This window comes from Nomascus leucogenys, chromosome 16, assembly GCF_006542625.1.
Source record: "Nomascus leucogenys isolate Asia chromosome 16, Asia_NLE_v1, whole genome shotgun sequence".
Classification (NCBI taxonomy): domain Eukaryota; kingdom Metazoa; phylum Chordata; class Mammalia; order Primates; family Hylobatidae; genus Nomascus; species Nomascus leucogenys.
In genome coordinates this window covers 76,169,267-76,193,426 of record NC_044396.1, presented here as the reverse complement: position 1 = coordinate 76,193,426, position 24,160 = coordinate 76,169,267, and the positions used below count along the sequence as shown (strand labels likewise).

Sequence of the window (24,160 nt, the reverse complement as noted above, 5' to 3'; positions counted from 1 at the left end):
TCAAAAAACAAAGTCCTGGATTTGTTGATCTTTTATATGGTTTTTCATGTCTCAGTTTTCTATAGTTCAGCTCTAATTTTGGTTACTTATTGTCTTCTCACAGTTTCAGGGGTGTTTTGCTCTTGTTTTTCTAGTTCCTTTAGGTGAAATGTTGGTTGTTAATTTGAGATCTTTCTAACTTTTTGATGTGGGCATTTAACGTTACAAACATCCCTCTTAACATTGCCTTAGCTATGTCCTAGAGATTCTGGTATGTTTTATCTTTGTTCTCATTAGTTTCAAAGAATTTCCTGATTTCTACCTTAATTTCATTGTTTAACCAAAAGTCATTTGGGAGCAGGTTGTTTACTTTCCATGAAATTGTATGGTTCTATGTGATTTTCTTAGTATTGATTTCTATTTTTATTGTGCTGTGGTCTGAGAGTGTTCGGTATGATTTTGGGTTTTTTTGAATTTTCTGAAATTGTTCTATGGCTGATGTGTGGTCAATTTTAGAGTGTGTTCTATATGCAGATGAGAAGAATGTATATTCTGTTGGTTTTGGGTGAAGAGTTCTGTAGATGTCTGTTAGGCCCATTTGGTCAGATGTTGAGTTCAGGTCCTGAATCTTTGTTTGATGCCTCAACGATCTGTCAAATACTCTCAGTGACGGGTTGAAGTCTCTCACTACTATTGTATGGTTCTTTAGGTTTCTTTGTACATCTCTAAGAATTTGCTCTATGAATATAGGGGCTCCTGTGTTGGGTGCATATATAGTTAGCATAGTTATGTGGTCTTGTTGAATTGAACCCTTCACCACTATGTAATGTCTTTGTCTTTTTTGATCATTGTTGGTTTAAAATCTGTTTGGTCTGAAATTAGAATAGCAACTCCTGCTTTTTTCTTTTTTCTGTTTTCTGTTTGCTTGGTGCATCTTTCTCCATCCCTTTACCTTGAGCCTGTGGGTTGTGTTGCATGTGAGGTGAGTCTCTTGTATATAGCATACAGTTGGGTCTTGCTTCTTTATCCAACTTGCTACTCTATGCCTTTTAATTGGGGCATTTATTAATAGCTTGTTTACAGTCAAGGTTAATATTGATATGTACAGGTTTTATTCTGTCATCATGTTGTTAGCTGGTTATTATATCAACTTGCTTGTGTGGTTGCGTTATAGTGTCAATGGTCTATGTACTTAAGTGTGTTTTCTTGGTAGCCAGTAACAATCTTTGCTTTCCATATTTAGAACTCCCTTAAGGACCTCTTGTAAGACAAATCTGGTGGTAACAAATTCTCTTAGTATTTGCTTGTCTGAGAAGGATCTTATTTCACCTTTTCTTATGAAGCCTAGTTTGGCCAGATATGAAATTTTTGGTTGGAATTTCTTTTCTTTAACAATGCTGAATATAGGCCTCTAATCTCATCTGGCTTGTAGGATTTCTGCTGAAAGGTCTGCTGTTAGCTCGATGGGATTTCCCCTGTAGGTGACTTGTCCCTTCTCTCTAGCTTCCTTTAATATTTTTTTCTTTCACTTCAACCTTGAATAATCTGATGACCATGTGTCTTGGGGATGGTCATCTTGTATAGTATCTCACAGGGGTTTTCTGCATTTCCTGAATGTTGGCCTCTCTAGCAAGGTTAGGGACGTTTTCATGGATGCTATCCTCAAATATGTTTTCCAAGTTCCTTGCTTTCTCACCCTCTTTTTCAGGGATACCAATGAATCATAGATTTGGTCTCTTTATGTAATCCCATATATCTAGGAGGATTTGTTTATTCTTCTTTATTGGTTTTCCCTTACATTTGTCTGACTGAGTTATTTTGGAGAACTGATCTTCGAGCTCTGAGATTCTTTCTTCAGCTTGGTCAAATCTGCTGTTAATACTTGCAACTGTATGATGAAGTTCTTGAACTGAATTTTTCAGCTCTAGTAATTCAAGTTGTTCTTTCTTAAAATGGCCATTTTGTCTTTTATCTCCTGTATTGTTTTATTGTATTCTTTAGATTCCTTGGACTGGTTTTTTACTTTCTCCTGAATATCGATCTTCCTTCCTATCCATCTTCTTCAATTTCTGACATTTCAGCCATTTCAACCTGGTTAAGAACCATTGCTGGGGAACTACTGCTGTTTGGAGGCAAGAAGACACTATGGCTTTTTGAGTTGCCAAAGTTCTTGCACTGGTTCTTTCTTACCTGCATGGGCTGATGCTTCTGTCTTTGAAGTTGCTGTCCTTTGTATGGGTTTTTTTTTTTAATCTTCTTTGATGCCTTTGGGGGTTTGATTGTGGTATAAGGTGGGTTCAGTCAATTGGCTTTGAGTCTAGTCCACTGCTGAGTCTTGGAGCCCCTCCAATTAGTGTCATGTTTCTTTTGTTGGGGGTTCTGGTCCATGCGGCTCCCTCAAGTAGAGGCTACAATTGGCAGACAGGCTGTATGCCTGCTGGGTCAGCCCTAATCTTCTGTCCGAGCGCTTCCCAGGGAAACACAGCATCGCACCCACCTGCAGAGTTCAAACAGAAGTGGGACTGTGGGCTGCAAGCTGTAGAGTGTGGCCTGTCTGGGTACGATAGATGGGGATAGCTGGAGTTGCCTGTCCTGTCATCTAGGTATTTCTGGGATGACAGGAGGCTGTTCCCCTCAGGAAATTCAGTCAGAAGTAGGACTCCTGAGCTGGGAGCACTAGCAGGTGTGGTTCACCTGGCTATGAGAGGTAGAGGTAGGTGGAGTCACTCAACCCACTGTTTGGCTGCCTCCCAGAACAACAGGAGGCTGTATCTGCTGGCTACATTCAGACAGAAGCAAGACCATTTGGTTGGAAGCTCTGGCAGCCCTTGCCCACCTGGCTACCAATGGCAGGGGTGGGTGGGGTTGCCTATCCTGCCATCCAGGTGCTTCCCAGGACAACAGGAGGCTGCACCTGCCAGCTGAGTTCACACAGAAGTGGGACCATTGGGCTAGAAGTCCTAACAGCCATTGCCTGCCTGGCCACCAGGGGTAGGTGAGGCCACCCACTCTGCCATCCGGGTGCTTCCCGGAATGAGAAGAGGCTGTGCCCGCAACTGAATTCAAGTGGAAGTGAGACCACTGGGCTGGAATCTCTAGCAGGTGTTGCCCTCCTGGGCTACCAGTGGCAGGAGTGGGTAGGGTCACCCACTGGCTGAGTTCACACAGAAGTAGTCTGCTGGGCTGGAAGCTGGTGCTGAGCCTTGTCTGGTGAGAATGGGCAGAGCAATCCTACTGCTCCCAGGTACTCTGACTGCAGCCTCTATTGGGGCCATGACACCAGTGCTGGTCTGCTGCAGACCTCAAGACTTTTAGAGGTCCCCTTAGACTCAAGAGTTTCTCCTGCAAAACATCCAAGTAGCTCTCTGTCTCAGTTTAGAAGCGTGGTTGGAGAGGTTGTGTTAGGGTGCCAGGGGGTTTTTCCTATTCCCATTTTTGCATAGATCCCTGTGAAGAGTGTGAATCCCTCAGGAGGCTCTCACTCACTCACCCTTTCCCATGATGGAGAGGTTCTTCCAGCTCTGCACTGAGCCCAGACAGGCTGGGAAGCCCAGCTTCCCTCCTCTTTGCTCTCTGTGTTCCCCTGCTGCTTTGATGGATCCTGATGTGTTTCTCAGATAATCAGCCTGCAGAGTCAGCATTCACTAGCCCTTTCATTTCCTCTCCATGACAGCAGCACACATGAGCTGCTTCTAGTCTGCCATCTTGACCCAACTCCTCTACACTTCTTTTCTTTATAAATTACCCAGTCTCAGGAATTTCTTCACAGTAATGAAAGAACAGACTATCACACAGTGTCTGGAGGAGATATTTGTATACCTATGTTTATAGCCACATGATTTACAATGGCAAAAAGGTGAAAGCAATTCAAGTGCCCATGAATGGATAAACAAAATTTGGTGTTTTTATTTTATTCAGCTTTTAAAAGGAGAGAAATTCTGACACATGCTACAACATAGATGAACCTTGAAGACAGTATACTAAGTGAAATACACCAGTCACAAAAGAACAAATACTGTATTAGTCGAATTCATACAGAAAGTAGAATGGTGGTTTCCAGGGGCTAGGGGGTGGGAGAAATGGGGGGTTATGGGTACAAAGTTTCAGTCTTACAATATGGAAAAAGTTCTAGAGATAGATGGCGATGATGGTTGCATGACAATGTGAATGTACTTAATGTCACAGAACTGTACATGGCCAAGAACAGTGGGTCACACCTGTAATCCCAGCACTTAGGGAAGCAGAGTCAGGAGGATAGCTTGAGCCCAGGAGTTCAAGACCTGCCCAGGCAGCATAGCGAGACCCCATTCTCTGTGGAAAAAAAAAAAAAAAGGAAAAAAAACTGTACTTGTAAAAACAGTTAAATTGGTAAATTGTGTGTTATGTATATTATACCAAAATTAAAAGTAAATTTTAAAAAGTTAAAGGTGAAGTTTAAGAGAAGCTCAGGAAATAAGAGAGAACTTTTACTTGAAGATTCTAACTGCTTGACTTGGTCCACCAATGCAGAGGTGCCTCCTGACATGAAATTCTCCATGGGCTTTAGCTCTAACTTGAAGAGAAATGTCATCACAAAGGGGCCTAGTGTTACCTGGTCCTTTATTGATCTGAGGTGAAGCAACTCAGACAAGGTACTGGAAGAAAGTGGCTCCATTTCTGTAAGGTCAAGGAAAGCTTCTTTGTGTCAGTTGGGATTTGATTCAGCTGTGTATAACACCAACACTCCCAAATAACTTTGGCTTTAGAAAGATAGAGGTTTATTTGGCTTTTGCATAGAAAAATCCAGAGACACACCAACTAGAAATGGCTTGGTGACTGCCCAATCGATGTGACCCCAGCTATCACACCACAATTCAGATGAAAGAGGAAGAAGAAATGCATGCAGAGCCTGCCACTGAGTGAACTCCCTTTAATGAGATTTCCTAAAAGCCCTCCCCAGTGAGCTCTGCTTACATAGCCTTGGCTACCCCTAATAGCAAGAGATTGGAAATATGTGCTTTTAGTTCAGCACATTCTCCCCCAGCTACAGCTGGGATTCTACTACCAAGGAGGAGGGAGAAATGGATGTTTATTATGCAGCTAGCAGTGTCTGGGGTGATCGATACCTCCTTCTTTTTCTGTTTCTTCACACAACTAATTTCCAAGTTGTATGCCTGGCTGTGGGGAGCTCAGTTAAGTGTCTGCACTCCGCAGTTTGTTCTCTGCACTGAGAATGGGGAGATTCTCACTAGAAGATGTGTCAAATGTGGAAAACAAAGTATTTAAAGGTCTAGGGTAGCATGAATGAGAGATGCCCATTACATTCTCTAACCATCAAATGATGTGGTTCAAGTGAAAAGAGAGGCTCAAAACATGATAGTGTTGTGTAAAACGTATTTGAGATGTTTCAGGGGTGCCAGATCAACCCCTAACTCATGAATGAACCTCAAAAAATCACTGAGGAATTTTCTGCCTGGAGGCAACCCTACCCACCTTAAATCAACCATCAGGCAGCCTCTTAGTAAGGAAAGAGCAAAGGAGTAGAAAGGAGGCCTGGGCGTGGGTCTTAGATCTGTTCCAAATGAACAGGTGATCTGGAGGTTCCTGTAGCTGTTTCCTCTCTACAAAATGGGATTCTTGGGAGAATTCATGAGGAACTGTATGTATTACTTTGTAATCTATAAGAGCACTGAAGGAATATTAGTTTGTTGCTTAGATAGTAAGCGATTATTAATTTAAATACCTATGATACAGAAGACAAGACACTAGACACTTTATAACAAAGTTCCTCTACTTCTGTCCCCAGTCATTACCACCACTGCACATGCCCAGCCCACACAATCCTGTAAGATGGGTGTTATCTTCATTTTATGCATCGGGAACATGAGATTCAGAGCCATTGAATAACTCCCTCCAGGTCATGCAGCTAGTAAGTGGCTACGCCTAAGTTTCAATGGCATTCTCTCTGTTTCCAAAGCCCATTTTCTTTGTGCTAGTACAATGATACAGAAACCACACAATGCTTCAGAAAAATGTACTTTTCTCAAATTGCCCTTTATAAACTAGGGAGAACAAAGAATGTAAAGAAACTGCTGCTGCGTTGAAGAAAAGCTGAACTTAAGAGGTTTATGTGGCTCTCCTGAGGCTGGGATGTGGGAAGAAGTGGCAGGGTCCTGTCACATCTGCTCAGAAAGCACCTCATCCACTGTGCTTTCCAGGATTTAATCAGCCAGGGAAGGACAGGAGGGATCCTTCCCTTTTGTTTCTGAGATAATTGTCACTTGAGAGGTTGAACAGCAAATGAAAACATCTTGTTCTGAGAGAAAAGTGTCTGTGGAGCCTTCCCTTTCACATACCATAATCATCCCACCAACTTTCAAAGCTCTCCTGAATTGACTTCCAAATTGAACTGAACTACCATGCCTGGGAGATATTCAATGTGGTAGACGAATAGTATCTCCCTCTGCCAAAAAAAAAAAAAAAGCCCATGTCCTAATCCTAAAACTTATGAATGTTCCTTTATATGACAAAGTGTCCCCTTTGCAAATGTGATTAAAGACCTTGTAATGGGGGAAATTATCCTGGATCATAGAGTGGGGGGCAATATTATCACACGGGCCTTAAAAGAAATAACAACTTAAGCCAGACATGGTGGCTCACGCCTGTAATCGCAGCACTTTGGGAGGCCAAGACAGGCAGATCAGTTGAGGTCAGCAGTTCGAGACCAGCCTGGCCAATATGGTGAAACAACGTCTCTACTAAAAATACAAAAATTATCTGGGCATGGTGGCTGGTTCCTGTAATTCCAGCTACCCGGGAGGCTGAGACAGAATTGCTTGAGCCTGGGATGTGGAGGTTGCAGTGAGCCAAGATCGCACCACTGCACTCCAGCCTGGGCAACAGAGTGAGACTGTCTCAAAATCAATAAATAAAATAACAACTTAAAATATTAGAAGCATTAAAAAAAAAAAGCAAGAACTTTTTCAGGTGTAGTCAGAGTTAGATGTGACTACAGAAGAAAGGCACAGAGAGATGCTGGAATGTTGCTGGCTTTGAAAATGGAGAAAGGGGGCCCGGAGCCCAGGAATGCAGGCCGTCTCTAGAAGCTGAAAAAGGCCAGGAAGCAGCCTCTCCCCTAGAGCCGCCAGAGGGAAGGCAGCCCTGCCAGCATCGTGAGTTTGGCTCAGTGAGACCCATGGTGGACTTCTGACCCACAGAACTGTAAGACAGTAAATCTGTATTGCTTTAGTCGACTGAGTTTGTTATCCGTTACAGAAAGCAATAGAAAACTAATGCATTCAGGATAATTACTGGTTGAAAAGTTTCTTAGTCTGCGTAGCAGAACATTTCTGAAAGGTCTGATCCTTTCTTCTCACTGTGCATTTCCAGTTAAGCTCCATACCCTGTTGGTTCTGCCTGTAGAAGTGATACCTGTGACCTAAGCTACTACCTTTGAGGACTGGCTTTGTGCCAGGCTCTTGCTATACGCTTTCCATACATTTTCTTCAATCTTTACACCAACGTTTGCCAAGCAGGTAATACCTCCTTCTTATCAAATGAGGAAATTGAGACTCTGGGAGGCTAAGTGACCTGCCCAGGTAGAAATCGTGGAGCCAGCATCCAAACTCCCTCGTCCTCTCTGGCAGGTGCCTCTGGGAGCAACGTCAACATCCTGGAATCTGGCTTTCCCTTTCCATCCTCGCAGCCATGGTCCTGGCATAGGTTCTTATATCCTGCTGAAGTGGCGTTGACGTCGTTTGTCTGGGATAATACCCGAGGTTCATTGCCTCATACCAAGGAAATTAAGAATGGAGACACACAAGGAGTGCGTTTAAGAGAAGAAGTTTAATGGGCAAAAGAGAAAAGCTCCCTTGTGCAGAGGGAAGAGGTTTGGAATGGATCTCCCGGTTCCCAGTGTGATGTGGTTGGTTTTATAGATGAGCTTGAGGCAGTGTCTGATTTACATAGGGCACAGAGGATTGGTTGGACCAGATGTTTCATTTACATAGTGCACAAAGAAGCTGGCTACTCCACCCTAATCTTTTATTATGCAAATGGGTTCTCTACCTGGCTGGCGCCATGTTGCCTGCTTGTTTACTGCTCACGTGATGACAAAGAAAAGGTGGGAACCTCCATGTTGAACATACCTGGCTTCCAGGTAGTCCTTTTCTACTGGCATAGCTGCCGGCATTTACCTGTGTAAGCTTCCAGCTTGCTTATCTATGTTTGCAGCTTGACTTTTTTTTTTTTTTTTTTTGAGACGGAGTCTCGCTCTGTCGCCCAGGCTGGAGTGCAGTGGCGCAATCTCGGCTCACTGCAAGCTCCGCCTCACGGGTTCACGCCATTCTCCTGTCTCAGCCTCCGTAGCAGCTGGGACTACAGGCACCCGCCACCGTGCCCAGCTAATTTTTTGTATTTTTGGTAGAGACGGGGTTTCACCGTGGTCTCGATCTCCTGACCTCGTGATCCACCCGCCTCAGCCTCCCAAAGTGCTGGGATTACAGGCGTGAGCCACCGCGCCCGGCTGCAGCTTGACTTTTTAGGCTGCTTTTTGTTAGAAAATTATTTTGGGGGCTGCTTTTTATTAAAGCAACTTCCACTGAGAATTCTCGTACCCTCACTATCTGCCTAAATAATTTCTTTTTGGCTCTTGTATGACTGCCAGGGTTATGTCTCGTGATTCTTAAGATGTCTCCCACCTCAATTGTCCCTGACAATTTGTTATGCACAGAAGGCTGAACAACTTGTCAAATTCATAGACCTGTTCTTGCCACTTCTCTGCTTAAACCCTCCCAGGGTTCACCACTTTATGTTGCATAAATCCAACCTTTTTAGCATGGCATTCAAAGCCCTTCACTATCCAGCTCTGAGTTCAATCCACCCCTTCAAACTCTCCATGCTGCAGACCCATGAACATGTTAGCCTTGCACCAGGATATGCCATGGACTTTTCCTCACCATATATATGAACCTCCTCATATGACTAGGAAACTGTGGATCAGAGATGAGAAGGTAGCTGCCTTAGGTCACATAGTTTGTATGAAACAGAGTTGACACTAGATCCAAGTTGCCCACGAGACCACCCTGGAGCCTTAAAGATAGAATCTCTGATCCCTCCACTTCCCTCCTCTATTGCCATTACTGAGTGAACATAGCCACCCTCTTGTGGGGAGGGCTACTATTCTGTTCTCCATATGGAATGGAAATCTAAGTTTACCTCTCCATTGCTCAAAATTCTTCAATAGCTATCCATTGCCCTTAAAATAAAGACCCAAACCCTTAAGGATATGGCTCCTGCATGACTTTCCAGCTCCATCTCAGGACCCTCTGCCTCTCACTATGATGCGGTCTTTCAGACTCCTCTATGTGCCTTGCACCCTCTCACCACCGGGCCTTTGCACATGCCATCTTCTGTCTGGGAGCTCTTCCTTCTCTCCATCTCTTCTTCCGTCATCTCCCTTAAGCCATCCCTTCCCCAGGATGCCTCTCTGATGCCAGACTGGGTGCAGGCCCCCTGTAAGGTGTTCTTTCTCTGCTTCCAGTATTTTGTTTCTGTTTAGTCCATCAGTCTGTAATGATCTATGCGTGTGATTGTTTTATGTCTTCTCTCCATCAAGCTCTGTGTTCCATGAGTTTGAGCAAGGACTTTAACTGTTTACTTTTGTACCCCCAGTGCTGATTACAGCACCTGGAATGGATGGAACTTAATAATTATCTGTTAAATGAATAAGCACCAAATGGCCCCAGCTGTTAAGTAGATCTTGTAATTTCCATGTATGTGTCTTATAAAGGAAAGAGCAAGAGAGGTACCAAATGTTTCAATCTCTGGTGGCACAGAACTGGATATCCCATCCTGCGGGTTGTTTGTTGTTGTTGTTGTTATTGCTGGTATTAATTTTGTTTTGCTTTGTTTGGGGGAAAAAGATTCAAATTGTTGTAAAATACATAAATAAAACCTTTCTGAAGCAGATTTAAACTGTAAGAAAACTCTAAGCTATCAAATGAATACATTTAAATTAATCTTTTTTAAGAACACAAGTAGGAACTCATGACAACTTCTTGGGAAATGGGTTAAAAAAAAAAAAACAACACTAGTATCTTTAGCACCAGGGCTGCACAATTAGACACAGAACATTATTTTATTTAATTTTTACATGCAGGACAGGCACGTAATATACTATGTATAGAATACCAGACATAGCTGATTCCAAAATTATCATTGCTTTCCACTTCTTCTCACACATTTCTTAAGACGCCATCTGATCCGAAAGTGTTTCAAATACTGCTCCAGGCTTTTAGCATTTGAATGTCTTTTGACATCAAAGGAGAGTTAATGAGCTCTGTTTAACTTAGAAGGATTTTCAACTTTTAGCTTTTTATTATGAATTTGAAAAATGTACATTTTTGTCAAGAGTTTTCCTGTCCACAATCCAGCAGAAAGCGTAATACCTTACTTTCAAATTTATTCTAAAATAATGCTGTTGTCCTTGTCAACATCACCAGAGGTATATTCATACTTTTTCCTAAACCTCATCCATGAAATACATTCCTTATCTGGTGCCTTTCTTGGATGACCCGTAATTTGAAGATAAAATATCTTGGGGAGCTACTGGAGTGAAAAATCCATGGAGGTAGGGTGACATGTTTGTTTGTCTTATCTCTGCCGTATCCCCACTGCCCAGAACATAGGAGACACTTGATGAATATTTTTAAATGGACACATAAGTTTATTAAACTTTTGACATGAAAAAAATACCTTTTTATTTTAGAAGTTTTAGGAGAAACAGAAAGACAAGGAGAAACAGAAAGACAAGAAGTAAAAAAGATGATACTACTTAAAGATAATCAATCATTAGCATTTTGGTATATGCTTCCTGACATTTTTTGCTATGTGTGTATATATATTTTCTTTTTACAACATGCTATACATACAGCTTTCTAACCTGTATGTTTTGTTACTTACAATGTATTCAATGTATGTATTCTATGCCATCAAATATTTTTAACTACATCATTAATTATGGCTGTGTAATAGTGCACAGTAAGAATGGATGACAGTTTGTGTAACCAATCCCACTAGAAAACATTGCCAATGCAGTAAATGTTCCATTTCAGCATTTGGGGAAAACAGGGCATTATGGTTACTAGTGAGTATCTAGGGCCAGAATTCAGTGAAAAAGACTTAAGTCCAGAATCACACAGAACATTCTTTTAGTCTTTGATGGACCAGGAACATTCTAAAAATGACTTTCTATGTAGAAATAAATGTTACCCTTTAGAAGTTACATCTGGGCTAGGCTATCAGACAAAACAGTAGCCCTGGTGTTTCTGGTGTCAAGAGGGGAATTCCAACCTAGCCTCCCAATACCAACACATGGCTCTTGCTGATAGAAAAAAGAAATGGTTGCTATATTGATTTGCATGTGAGGCCGAAAATTGTGCATGGGAATTGAGACTAAATATTCCAATTCTTCTGTTTCCTTATTTTATCTGAGAAAACCTGCCCCTCATTTCAAGTCCCTGCCTTAGGTAGGGTGGCACATTTAGATTGTGTGATGAAGAGCAGAGGTTTACTTTCAAGAAAAACTGACCCCATTTGACAAGTGCGTAGGAAGGATATCATTTCTAAGACTGGTTTCGAAATTAGTTTGTGCTTAAGCAGCTGGGTGTGGTGGCTCCTGCCTATAATCCTAGCACTTTAAGAGGCCGAGGTGGACAGATCACTTGAGGCCAGGAGTTCAAGACTAGCCTGGCCAACCTGGTGAAACCCCATCTCTACTAAAAATACAAAAAAAAAAAAATTAGCCAGGTGTGGTGGCGAGTGCCTGTAATCCTAGTTACTGAGGAGGCTGAGGCATGAGAATTGCTTGAACCCAGGAGGTGGAGATTGCAGTTAGCCGAGATCGTGCCACTATACTCCAGCCTGGGTGAAGAGTAAGACTTTTTGTCTCAAATAAAATAAAAATTCGTGCTTAAGATTCATGATGAAACCTGGTACATATGGTGGTCAAGCTAAGTGCTGAATAGTGCCAGGGACGGCCACGTGTATCATGGTCTATGGGAACACCATACTTGGTGGAGCTTGTGTATCTGACGAAAGAGAATTCCCACTGGTGGCATGGAGCTGCCCTGACCCATCCACACAATTATATTTCATATATCTTACAACATATTATAAAGTTCCCATCTGGAAATGGCCACAGAGCATAAATCAAAATAGGTTTCTCCAGAACCAACTACTACTATTGAATATGTTCTACAAGTGGTGACTTTAATAGAAAATCCACAACATCTCATCTCTAGATGGAAATTTCAACAATAAGGTATTTTAGATGATTTATGTGACATTGTCTGCAAGCCAGTTTCACAGCCTAAGTGAATGTTCTGCAAACTATAAGGATTATACAAGGTTAAGATATATGGGACAGGTTCAATATCTAGTAATTTGCTATAATATTTTCAGTTTGTTTGCTCTAAAATTTTATTTTTATTTTTATATTTTTCTGATATACAGTCTTGCTCTGTCACTGAGGGTGGAGTGCAGTGGCACAATCTCAGCTCCCTGCAACCTCTGCCTCCCGGGTTCAAGAGAGTCTCATGTCTTAGCCTCCCAAGTGGCTGGGATTACAGGTGCGTGCCACCATGCCCGATAATTTTTGTATTTTTAGTATAGAAGCGGTTTCACTATGTTGGCCAGGCTGGTCTTGAACTCCCGGCCTCAAGTGATCCACCTGCCTCAGCCTCCCAAAGTGCTGGGATTATAGGCGTGAGCCGCCACAACTGGCCTAAAAATTTATTTAAAATAAAATACTTCTAGTAAATTTATTTAAAATAAAATACTTCTAGTAAAATCTCCAACCCAGAACTAAACTCAGAATATAACCAATTACATAAAGAAAACATTGATTTAAGTCAGTTTGAGGTCATTGTTGATTACCATGAGGTGAAAGTGCCTTATTTCATGCTGCCCAAGGGATAAAACATGCCTTATAAATTTGAAACTTGGAAGCAGGGGTTGGAGCAGGGAGGAAATGTTTCTTTTCCATCTCTTCCAAGACAGGTTGATCTGTCCCCTTAGCACTCAGCACAGTGCCATGCATGGGACAAGTTCTTAGATGCTCCCAGATGAGGAAGAGAGGATTAGTATATGGTGAGGATCTGGGTCCTCCGTGGTTCTCTATGAGCCCACAACGATCCTTCGGCTGATGGCTCCTGGCAAGGTGTAGATGAAAAGGACCAGGAAGATGATGAGGATGATCAGAATGAAAGCAATGATGATGTACTTTTTGTAATTCTTCCAGATGAGGTAGTACAGGCACTTAAAGGGGCTCATGAACCAGGAAAAGGAGGTGTCTGGGCGGCTGAGGGGGAAGGAAGAGAAAGTCAAAAAGGGGGTCATCCTGTCAACACTCAGAATGCTTAAGACCCCAGGAAGTGTTTCTGACTCCCACTTTCTGAGGACCCATAGGGAGAGCCCTGAAAATGGGAGAAGAGCATGTCGCCTGAAGCAGGAGCAGCCTGACATTTGTATGATGAGGATTCCTTTATCATGGTTACAGGGTGGTATGGAGCAGAGAGCAAGAGGCCAGTTAGAATCCAGCCCAAGGCCCCACCACCCTCCATCTGTCCAACCTGCCAGCTCAAATCCCACCTTTTCTATGAAGTCTTTCCTGACAGCCTCAGGCCCCAATGATTCCCTTCACTTCAAGTTCCTAACTCATTCATCGCTTGACTCACCCCCTTTTGAAACTACAGAGTCTTCTACACTCTGACAACTATTTTATGAATGTGTTATGTTCCCCAAATAGATCGAAAGCTCCTGGAAGGCATAGTTTATGTCTTATATTTCTTATATCTAGCTTTTTCTTCGAAAAGCTACACAGGTTGGAAAGCACCAATTGACTTGACTGCCTCCTGGCTTCCCAGTTCTCCCACGGGGCTGCTCTAAAGAAATGCCACTATCAGACACCAGCAAGGACTGCAAAGGCCCCTTCCCATTTCTGATGTTCCCACTCGCAACTCCACTCACTTGGGCTTGGCCAGGGGCTCTGGCTCCTTTCGGGCTTTTCCAACAGGATTTTTCTCAGCTTCTTCTGCTGTAACTAGGTGGAACTCAGCTTCAACCTTGCCCTGCAAAAAGATGCAAAAGCTTTTGTTTCTAGTCACAAAGACCCACTGAGCCAATGGCAACCTTCTAGAAGTGTTACCAAGTTGGAGAATTCCAGGAAGTATTTTGATTATCCCGCTGCTTTATTTTTGATAAATATTGTTGCTTTTTTTGGTCCTGGGAGAAGCCATTTTTATGATGAACAGTAAAAGCCTAGGAATGATGTTATTTCAAGATTTGTGGAAGGAAAGGGTCCCATGTGTCCACACAGACACACAAGCTCAGTCACATGTACTATTCTTCTTGTAAACACTTGATATCTGAAAAAATATTACAGTAATTAGAAAGGGGACTAATTACTTGAGTGGCAGACCCTTTTGATTCTGATACAGTCTGTCTTCTCTGTCAGTTCTCAAGAGGAAATTGGTGACAGTGGCCCCACATTTGCCGAATGGCTTTTTTCTGTCATTCTTCATTCTTTTTGTTGTCCCCACGAGTTATTTTAGGGTTATCCTTTTATTATAGCACTCCCTCCCTCTTCCTGTTCCCTCAATAAGAAATGGCCTATTTTATTTGAAAATTGTGAGTAATGTGTTTCTTTAGAGCACTGTGCCATAGTTTCTGTCAGGGATGTATGTCTTGATTTATCAAAAGATGAGATAGGACCCCCGCAAAAGTTAAGAGACATTTTCTCCTGTTCACTCATTCATTCAGTACTTTTGGGGATCCTTTGCATGCCACGCACTGTTCTAGGCACCAGAGCCTCAACAATGATTAAGAAAAACAGAATTTCTGATCTCCTGGAGCTCCTATTCTTGGTGACAGAGACCCTCATTTCTCCTGCCTCTTTTGGTTTTATGCATTGAAATTCAAGATGATAGGAGGGAGGCAGAGCTGGTAGGAGTGAAGCATTTTATTACACACGATTGCTGATAAAGCCTCTTCCTCTGAATCACACATGGACTGGGCATTACTTCACTTCAGAGGCATGACTGAAGTCTAAGATTCTGCTGAGGCAGTGGTCTTGTGTTAACTCACCCATTCACCCTAAAAGGTCAGGACTTCTTCACAAGTAGGTTTGGTTGCTGGCAGCCATTATAATATAATCATGGGAGATATAAGAAAGATACAGAATACATGGGGTAAGGCTGAGGGACAGGAGAAGAGAGGGAGTGGCAGACCTGCCTGAATTATTAAAGAAGTGCAGTGGACTTTCATTACAGGTTAAATCATGAGTTAAAATCTAGATGGTCTCATTCATCCTTTGAACTGGAACTCTGGCCCAACTCAGAGTAGCATTAAATGTCCTATGACCTAGAAATGTTTCATGAAAACATGTATATATGTAGTCTCTCATTCCCATTGAGAAATCTTAGCCCCATAGTCAATGACTTGCTCATATAGGCACTCAGAAAATATTTGAAAACTGTGGGAAAAAATATAAAGCCTCTATTGATTTTAATTCTTCCTTTACATATCCATCAATAGTGGAGTAATAATATATCTAACTGTATATATATCTTATACATATATATATATATCAGTAAGATATGTATACAGTAAGATATATGTATCTTACTGATCACTCACTTTGTCCCAGGTTTGTTTATTCTATCATTTATCTGTCTATCAATCATAGCAATAAGCAAGGTAGGTCTCCCTTATGTAGATGAAGAAATGAAATCACAGATCAAATAACTTTTCCAAGGTCACGCAGGCAACAAGCCAACCAACTGGAATTTGAACCCAAGTCTGTATGATACCAAAGCTCATACTCTTTCCATTATAGCAGGCTGCCTCCCAACTTATTCATCTAATTGCCAGAAAATTGGACTAGAAGTTTTATAAGAGCCTGCCTAGCTCTAACATGTTTCCATAATTGTCTTCATAATCACCATCCAATGGTATTTGTCTTCTTGAGTCTCAGTTTTCTCATCTGTCAAATGGCCAGATGCTTTCTAGGGCTATCTGGCTCTAACTTCTAGGATTGATGAAAGGCAAAGTTAAGTCCAAAACTCATGGAAAAATGTTCTCCAATGTACAAAACAGACTTATTTCCAGAGATCATTCACAGGTAACTTAAGCTCCATTGAGCAGTGTGTTATACACTAGGAACTTCATCCAATTCCTCTAATTTGAAGTAGAGTCAGCTTAAGAGGAGCTAACTGATTGCTAGGATCCAGAATGCTTGGAAGAGAGAATAGAAATCAACAGAGAATAAGTTAGGGCCACAGGAAGAGGATCGCAGCTGCCCCTTTGTTCTCTACTCTTAATAACAATAAACTCAGCTCTGGCACTTTATAACTTGCATGGTGCTTCATGCATGCCCTTTTTGGCTATCTGACAAAGTAGACGGCATTTTTATTATCACTTTACAGCCAAGGAAACCAAGGCTTGGTGATATTTGCTAACTGATATTACAAAACCAGGATTTGCACCAAGGTCCTTTGATGCCAAACTCCATTCCTCTGCTACTTCACGTGTCTAAGTGGCACCTTGTTCTGGAAGAAAAAAAGTAGGCTACTTATTTAACGATGAATAAATGTGCTGTTTCTGAAATATTCAAGAGGAACCCCGTAATTGCTGTCATTGCTCTGGCATTAGTATATGCTTTTGATCTCTGTGGGCTGGCTTTGGATAGCTTAATATTATAGCATAGCATGGCATGGCATAGCATAGCACAACACATATAGCAAATAGTCAAATGAATAGGACTTGTGAATAGACAGATCTGCATTTGAAACCAGGCTCTAAAATTTACTATCTGTGTGATCTTGGGTAAGTCACCTGCCCTCTTTAAGTCTCACTGTACTGAGGCTATTAACAGCATGTACCCTATAAAGTTGCTTCGAAAAATAAATGAAATAACACATATGCAGTGCTTAGCCTAGGGCCTGTTAAAGGAAAGCCTTTAACTATGGTAGTTGTTAACTTCAACACTATTTCATCAACAGAAACATGCAGTTTAACAGAAAACATCTTCTGCCCATAGAGAAAATACCAGAAAAGTCCCACAGGCCCAGATTCCTATAGGAAAAGAAATGCAAAGAAAAGGGAGGCAGAGAATATTAAATTACTTCTGTCCTAGAGATAGGCGTCATTTGTTATCATCATGAAGAACCTTGCACCAGCTCTACCACCCTGCTAGAATGGTCGCAATGCATCTATCGGGCATTGGGAAGGCTGCAGGGGAAAGGTGTTTACTGACAGCTTCGATAAATGCTGCTGCTCTGGGTATCGTTCCACACAGAGGTTTCCTGTCCTGTTTCAACCATCAGCATTCAGCTCAGCACCAAGGAGAGGTCATAAGCTAATAATATCCTCTAAATGTAATTTTAAATCAGAGCTAATAAAAATAGACAGTTCAAGAGACTATCTACTAGCCTAATGATATCCGTGGATGGGAGACAATAAGAAAAGATCCTTGAGAAGACTGGATTTGTCATACCACATATATAATGTGCCAAACTGCACCATACCTACAGAAGGGATGCCTTCAGAGGCTGAGAAGTGATTGCATTTGGAATGGACATGCCTTCAGCAATGATTATTGCTTATTAAAACACACCCCTGACTGGAATTACATGAGGCATTCTCATATGCTAATAGAGGAAAGTATGCTGACAAAATCTTTTAGGAAAAGGAATATATATATATATATACACACACACATTGCATATATTATATATGTATACATGTATTTAAGTGTATATATAGTTACATCACATACATGCATGTATATACATATATAAGATATATGACCACAAAAATACACATGTAGTTGTATACAAATATATACATGCATACAACTACATGTGTCTATTGTATGTCATATATAATCTTATATGCTGAATGTAGGAATTCCATTTCTGGGTAGCTAAGTTAAGGAAATAATTCAAAACTCAGAAAAAGTCTTGTGTACAAAGCACAGTCATTATTCTTTTGGATGTTCAAATTGTCCTATTTGCCCCACCGAGATGTCCCAGACTCATTTTGGATTTTATCTGCCCCAGACCTGGAGTCAGCCATTTCCCCAAAGATCCCTGTTTTTTGTTCTTTGGTTGGTTGGTTTTAGTAGGAGCTGATACATAGAAACAGGATCTAGGTGCTCGGAGGCTTCTTTGCTACTGGGTGATTTTACTTCTAGATTCTTCAGTGGATAGAGCTTACAACATATTTGTTAAAAATCCATAGTGATAACAATAACAACAAAAAAAGTAAGGGAAAAATCATTAGAGATGACTCTTATACCAATGCTGAATTCTAAAATTTGTTTATTAAGTGATATAATTATGTATTTATCCTATCTTTTTGGGGGGTAGGGGAGGAGGGTGACTGATTTATTTCCAATTGATGAGAGAAAGCTCTTTTTAACAGATAAATGCCAACCAATAAATGGAGAAAAAATGATAGTAGGTAGGTAAATAGATCGATCAATAGCTTAGACAGATGTAAGGAAGGGTTAGAAAAATTTTTATAAAACCAATGAAATAATTAAGATTGCCAGTAGTTATTAAAGCCTTTGGGTAGAGCAGAACAGGAATTCCCCACAGCACCACGTTACCCACCAGTTGCCTGCTAACTGCAAAGGGGAAAATGTGCCTTTACAGTGAAGAGATCTTGTATTTACCAACATAGTCAAGTGAGCAAACACAGCATCACTAATAGTGAGACCATCTGATAGCATGTGCCTCCTGGCATGATCCGCTATGGAGTAAACAGTATCACATATGAAACAACTTGATAAATGCTGTCATATCTAACTTACACTTCACAGGAAATACAGAGGATAGAGAATAAGATAAGCAATATGATGAGAAAACAACCAGATAAGGCAAGCCTAGTCTCATCAAATAGTCAACATGAAGGGAAAATGTCAGAAGATTGTTTTAACCTGGACCAAAGAGATATAATAATGCAAAGCAGTACATAAACCATGATTGAGTCTTGTTTTGAAAAGGAAACAGCTATATAAGATATTTTGGGGACAATAGGGTATTCTTTTTCTAGATGGAGACATGAATATGGTGTGGATATCAGATTATATTAGGGAATCATTGCTTACTTATATGTGGTGACAGCATTGTGGTTATGTAGGAGAGTGTCTATATTCCTGAGAGATGCATGCTGAGGTATTTAGGGGTAGAGTGTCAGACTGTCTACAGCTTAAATTGTTCAGTCAAAAAATAGGCATATATATATACGAATACTCAAATATACTTCATATATCAATGGAGTATACCCAAATATATTGACAAAATAAATATGGCAAAATATTAGCAATTGTTGAATCTTGGTGGTGGATCAATGGCTGATCATTGTTCCATTTCAACTTTTCTGTATGCTCAAATTTTTTAAATGAATAAATGTTGAGGACAAACACAATGATTAAACTGTTATTTTTATTTTGAGAATATAAAGGGTTAATAATATTGCTAGTATAATGTAGGGGAATGCTCATTAGAAAACTGAGTGGAACAAAATGAAGAAGTCACTATTTTAAGTATGGAATGATTATTATGTAAAGGGAAGTAAAATTGATGCATAGAGAAAATATTAAGAATAACCAAACCGTTAGCAAGAGTTTTCTTTAGATGGTATACATATGTGTGCTATTTTTTCTACCTTTTTGTGCTTTTCAAATTTCCTATACATGTACATTATATACCCTAAAGAATAATCTTTATATAAAAGTATCTCCTTCCTCTGCTCCTATCTGATCTTGCTAAATATTATTTAAATGATCTATCTACCACCCTCCCCAGCTAAATTGTGAACTTCAGGATGCTAGGAATTTATCTTATATGTTATGTTCTAAAGATTCAACAGTGAATAAGTATGTAGCCATAATAGATGCTAACAGCTGTTTTTCACACCAAACTGGAAGCATAGAAACCTCCCTTTGAGTTTTGGTTGTTGATGTACAGGAGATGGAATTTACCTTGGCTGCCTGTTGATTTGTGGGATTAACTTGTAAAATAAATTTTTTTGTCTTTATCTCTTAAAAGAATGATTTCTTTAAAGGTTGCTCTGAGTAGGATGACTTGGGATAAGGCATATAAAATGCATAGTGCAATGTGCTTCATGAAGAACATGGTCGCAGATATTCCCTTTCTTTCTCCTAAGGGTCCCCATTCCTCAGCAATCCCGTGGAGCTGTTTTTCATTTACTATGAGGACAGCCACATTCCACACTAGAAGCTGTGTGATCTAAATGATACTGCTGGGGACCACTGATAAGCAGCTTTAAAAATAAATCTGGCAGGTGGCAGTGGCCATAAACAAACCCTCTCTTGCCTGCCAGCAACTAAAACCAGACAGTATGTTCGAATGCAGGCTTCAAAGAACGGGAGGAGAGTGCACACGGAGTTGGGATTAGAGAATGTTTAGGCTGGATATGTGTATTGGAGGCACCCAGTCTAACCTAGTGATTTTACACACATGGAAACAGAAGTGCCCCCAGGAATGGCAGGAGTTTTCCATTACACCATTTACTCTGGACCACCTAACTTGCTACCCCATTAGGAGAAAGTTATTTTCTTAATAAGGTTATTGGTTACTTAAGGGGGAGTGTCAGAGGCATTTGAACCGGAGCAGCTCCATCTTGAATAGGAGCTGGGTACAATGGAGCTGAGACCTACTGGGCTGCATTCCGGACGGTTAAGGCATTCTAAGTCACAGGATGAGATAGGGGGTCAGCACAAGATACAGGTCATAAAGACCTTGCTGATAAAACAGGTTGCAGTGAAGAAGCCAGCCAAAACCCAGCAAAACCAACGACCAGAGGAAGAGAGTGACCTCTGGTCATCCTCACTGCTACACTCCCACCAGCGAACACCGTGATAGTTTACAAATGCCACAGTAATGTCAGGAAGTTACCCTATATGGTCTAAAAAGCGAAGGCATGAATCCACCCCTTGTTTGGCATATCATCAAGAACTAACCACAAAAATGGGCAACTAGCAGCCCTCCTCGGGGCTGCTCGGTCTCTGGAGTAGCCATTCTTTTATTCCTTCACTTTCTTAATAAACTTGCTTTCTCTTTACAGACTCACCCTGAATTCCTTCTTGCCCAAGATCCAAGAGCCCTCTCTTGGGGTCTGGACTGGGACCCCTTTCCTTTAACAAGAGAATAAGAGGACAAGGGTAGCTGGAATACATCCCTTCTGCAGGCCAAAGCAGGGCTTTCAGGACCAGGTTCCATGCTGCTCAGCCAAGGCTCTGACCATGGGCCACTAGTATGCATGAAAATGAAGTCAATTCTTATTTTCCCTTTAGGAGGTGTAAGGGCAAATAAAATTTAAAAATGAGAGGCTTAGTTCTCCCTGTTGAAAATGGGAAGAGATTTCTTTCCCCCTTTTCTTTTCTCTTAGCGCATTTACTTTAGAAAAGTAGTAAGTACTTTCTCTTCTCTTTGTAATGTATATAAATTGTTTTGAAAGCTGACAGGTCTTTTGTCTTTAACACCCGGGAATGTCTTTTTCAAGGATCTGAGAACCATCTCCTTCAAATGTAAACATCAAGAGAATAACACCCTATACCCTAGTTTCTGTGGGAAGGTAGAAGGCTAACTTTGGTGAGCACTTTGCTCCAAGTTGCACAACTATCTCCTGTCATAAAGATTTGAGAAGGCTGATTAAATGACACGCTGGGGTGGGGGGGCACTGATAACAGCTTTAAAAATAAATATGTTTAAAAAATTTCTGGCAGGTGGCATAAAGATTTGAGAAGTTTGCTTTTCCTTTGGGTAAAACTAATCAAGTAACATAAATGGTCACTTCAATGACCATGTGAATCTAGAACAATGTGTGACAAATGGTGCTGTGAATTCCTCTTATTTGAGAACTAGTCATATTTTCTCCTGAAAATATGTATGTAATGGGTGATTGCTGCTCAGCTATATAAAAGGATGAAATTTCTGTCTTTGCAATCTCTTAACAGGTTGTTTTTAGTGACTACTCAATGATAAAACCTTACCAGCTTTTTAGTTGGGAGACTTTGTTTTAAATTGTATTTCCCCAAAAAATATCACCTCAGACTTCACCTCTGTGGTGAAGATTGCTGGTAACCCCAGGACAGTTTGGATGTTCCTTCTGTTTCTATGGCTCTTTGACAGAAAAGGAAGTATGGCACAGTGGCTAGGACTCAAGAGTGTAGAAGTGAACTGCTTGTGTTTGAATCTCATCCTTCCTGACTAGCTGTGTGATATGAGGCAAGCTACTTAAGCTCTCTGTGCCTCAGCTTCCTTATCTATAAAATTGGGACTGATTATGTATATTTTTAGGGGGTTTTAGCAGATAAATGAATTAGTATACATTCAGTGTTTAGTGCTGTGGAAATCACCAAAGATCACCAAGAACAAACAGAGGCTATTTATTTAGAGCTACCATCACTTAGGTAGAGAGGAAGATACAAGAAAAGGGAAGTCATCGGATGTGTTCTGACTGAAAGGTGCTCGTGTGGGGAAACTGGAAGCAGGCTAAGTAGGGGGCCGTCATATGTGATTAGTTAGGGGAACATATTTGGAAGGAGGGGCGCCAATTAGGGAAGCTTGCAGTCATTGCCCAAGCTCTGACGGTTTGGGGCTGATTGCTGCAGAGGTTGTAGCTTTATTGTCACGTGTGGTCTGACCACTGCTGTTTGTATGTTCAGTCTTTCAGAACTGGTTCTGGTAGTCAGTTCATATTAGCAACACTTGTTACTACCACAGTCAGAGCTGTTCTGACTGTTCTGATGGTTGCTTCTCTCGTCTGTCTTCCCCTCAAGACAGCAGCTTCTTGGGGGCAAGAGCTGCGTCCTATTCATGTCTGTATTCAGGATATCCTACCAAAGCCCTGCCCAGGAGAGGCTCTCTGTAACTGTTGAAAAATGAACTGCTGAAGGAGCAACATGATCATCTAGACTCAGGAGAAAACTACATTGATAGAAATGAAGAGCATTTAATTAGAAACCCCTATCCTTGCTACAGAAAGTGATATAGGAGTTAAGAAGAAATCACTTAGGCAGGTAGTAAGGGTATGGGAGTCTTCAGTAAGGCCTCCTTTTTTTTTTTTTTGAGACAGAGTCTTGCTCTGTCGCCCAGGCTGGAGTTCAGTGGCGCGATCTCGGCTCACTGCCAAGCTCTGACTCCCAGGTTCACGCCATTCTCCTGCCTCAGCCTCCCGAGTAGCTGGGACTACAGGCGCCCACCACCACGCCCGGCTAATTGTTTGTATTTTTAGTAAAGACAGGGTTTCACCGTGTTAGCCAGGATGGTCTTGATCTCCTGACCTCGTGATCTGCCTGCCTTGGCCTCTCAAAATGCTGGGATTACAGGCGTGAGCCACCACGCCCAGCCAGGCCTTTCTCTTTAACGAAAAGCACCCCCAAATCATTTTCTAACAAAGAGCAGCCTGTAAAGTCGAACTGAAGACATAGACAAGCAAGCTGGGAGCTTTCATGGGTGAATGCTGGGAGGGACTAGGGACTAGACATGTTCAAGATGGCAGCTCCATCTTCCCTTCTGTCAGCCACATGTAAAGAACAGGTAAGCTGGTATCGATCAACTGGAAAGCCTATTTGCATAATACGATTAGGGTGGGGCAACCAGCCTTTCCTGGGCCCTATGTAAACGTCATACCTGATTGAACCAATCTGTGAACCCTATGTAAATCAGACACTGCCTTCTCCAGCCTGCCTATAAAATCTGCTGCAGTCCACCACCTCACCACTTTTTTGGACATGTATCTCTCTCTCTCTCTCAAGGAGCTCCTCTCCTTTCTTCTATTAAACTTTTCACTCCTTAACCCATCCACAGGTGTCCATATCCTGAATTTTTTCTCAGCATGAGACAACGTAGCCATTTCAAATCTTTAAAACAATCTCCTGTGAAAATTCATCATGGCCAATTCATCAGGAGAATCATTTATAAAGTAGTTAAGAGTACGTTGCTAGAGGTTCTATTCTTTCCCCTTTCTTTTTCTCTATAGAGACAGGAACTCCCTATGTTGCCCAGGCTGGAATGCAAAGGAGTGATCATAGCTCACTGCAACCTTGAACTCCTGGGTTCAAGGGATCCTATTTCCTCAGCCTCCTGAGTAGCTGGGACTAGAGGTAGAT

General features: G+C 41.4%; 1 protein-coding gene across 1 annotated transcript in view; it reads right to left on the bottom strand.

Annotated features, from left to right (window-relative positions):
• Nucleotides 1-12,865: 12,865 nt before the first annotated feature.
• The window catches only part of FER1L6 (fer-1 like family member 6), a 162,898-nt gene continuing 151,603 nt past the window's right edge, over nt 12,866-24,160 (bottom strand). The window contains exons 39-40 of the mRNA XM_030795069.1: nt 13,987-14,087; nt 12,866-13,318 (exon numbers count right to left, since the gene is read on the bottom strand). Coding sequence (XP_030650929.1) covers nt 13,135-13,318; nt 13,987-14,087 — 285 coding nt within the window. The 3' untranslated portion in view covers nt 12,866-13,134. The remainder of the gene's footprint in view (nt 13,319-13,986; nt 14,088-24,160) is intronic.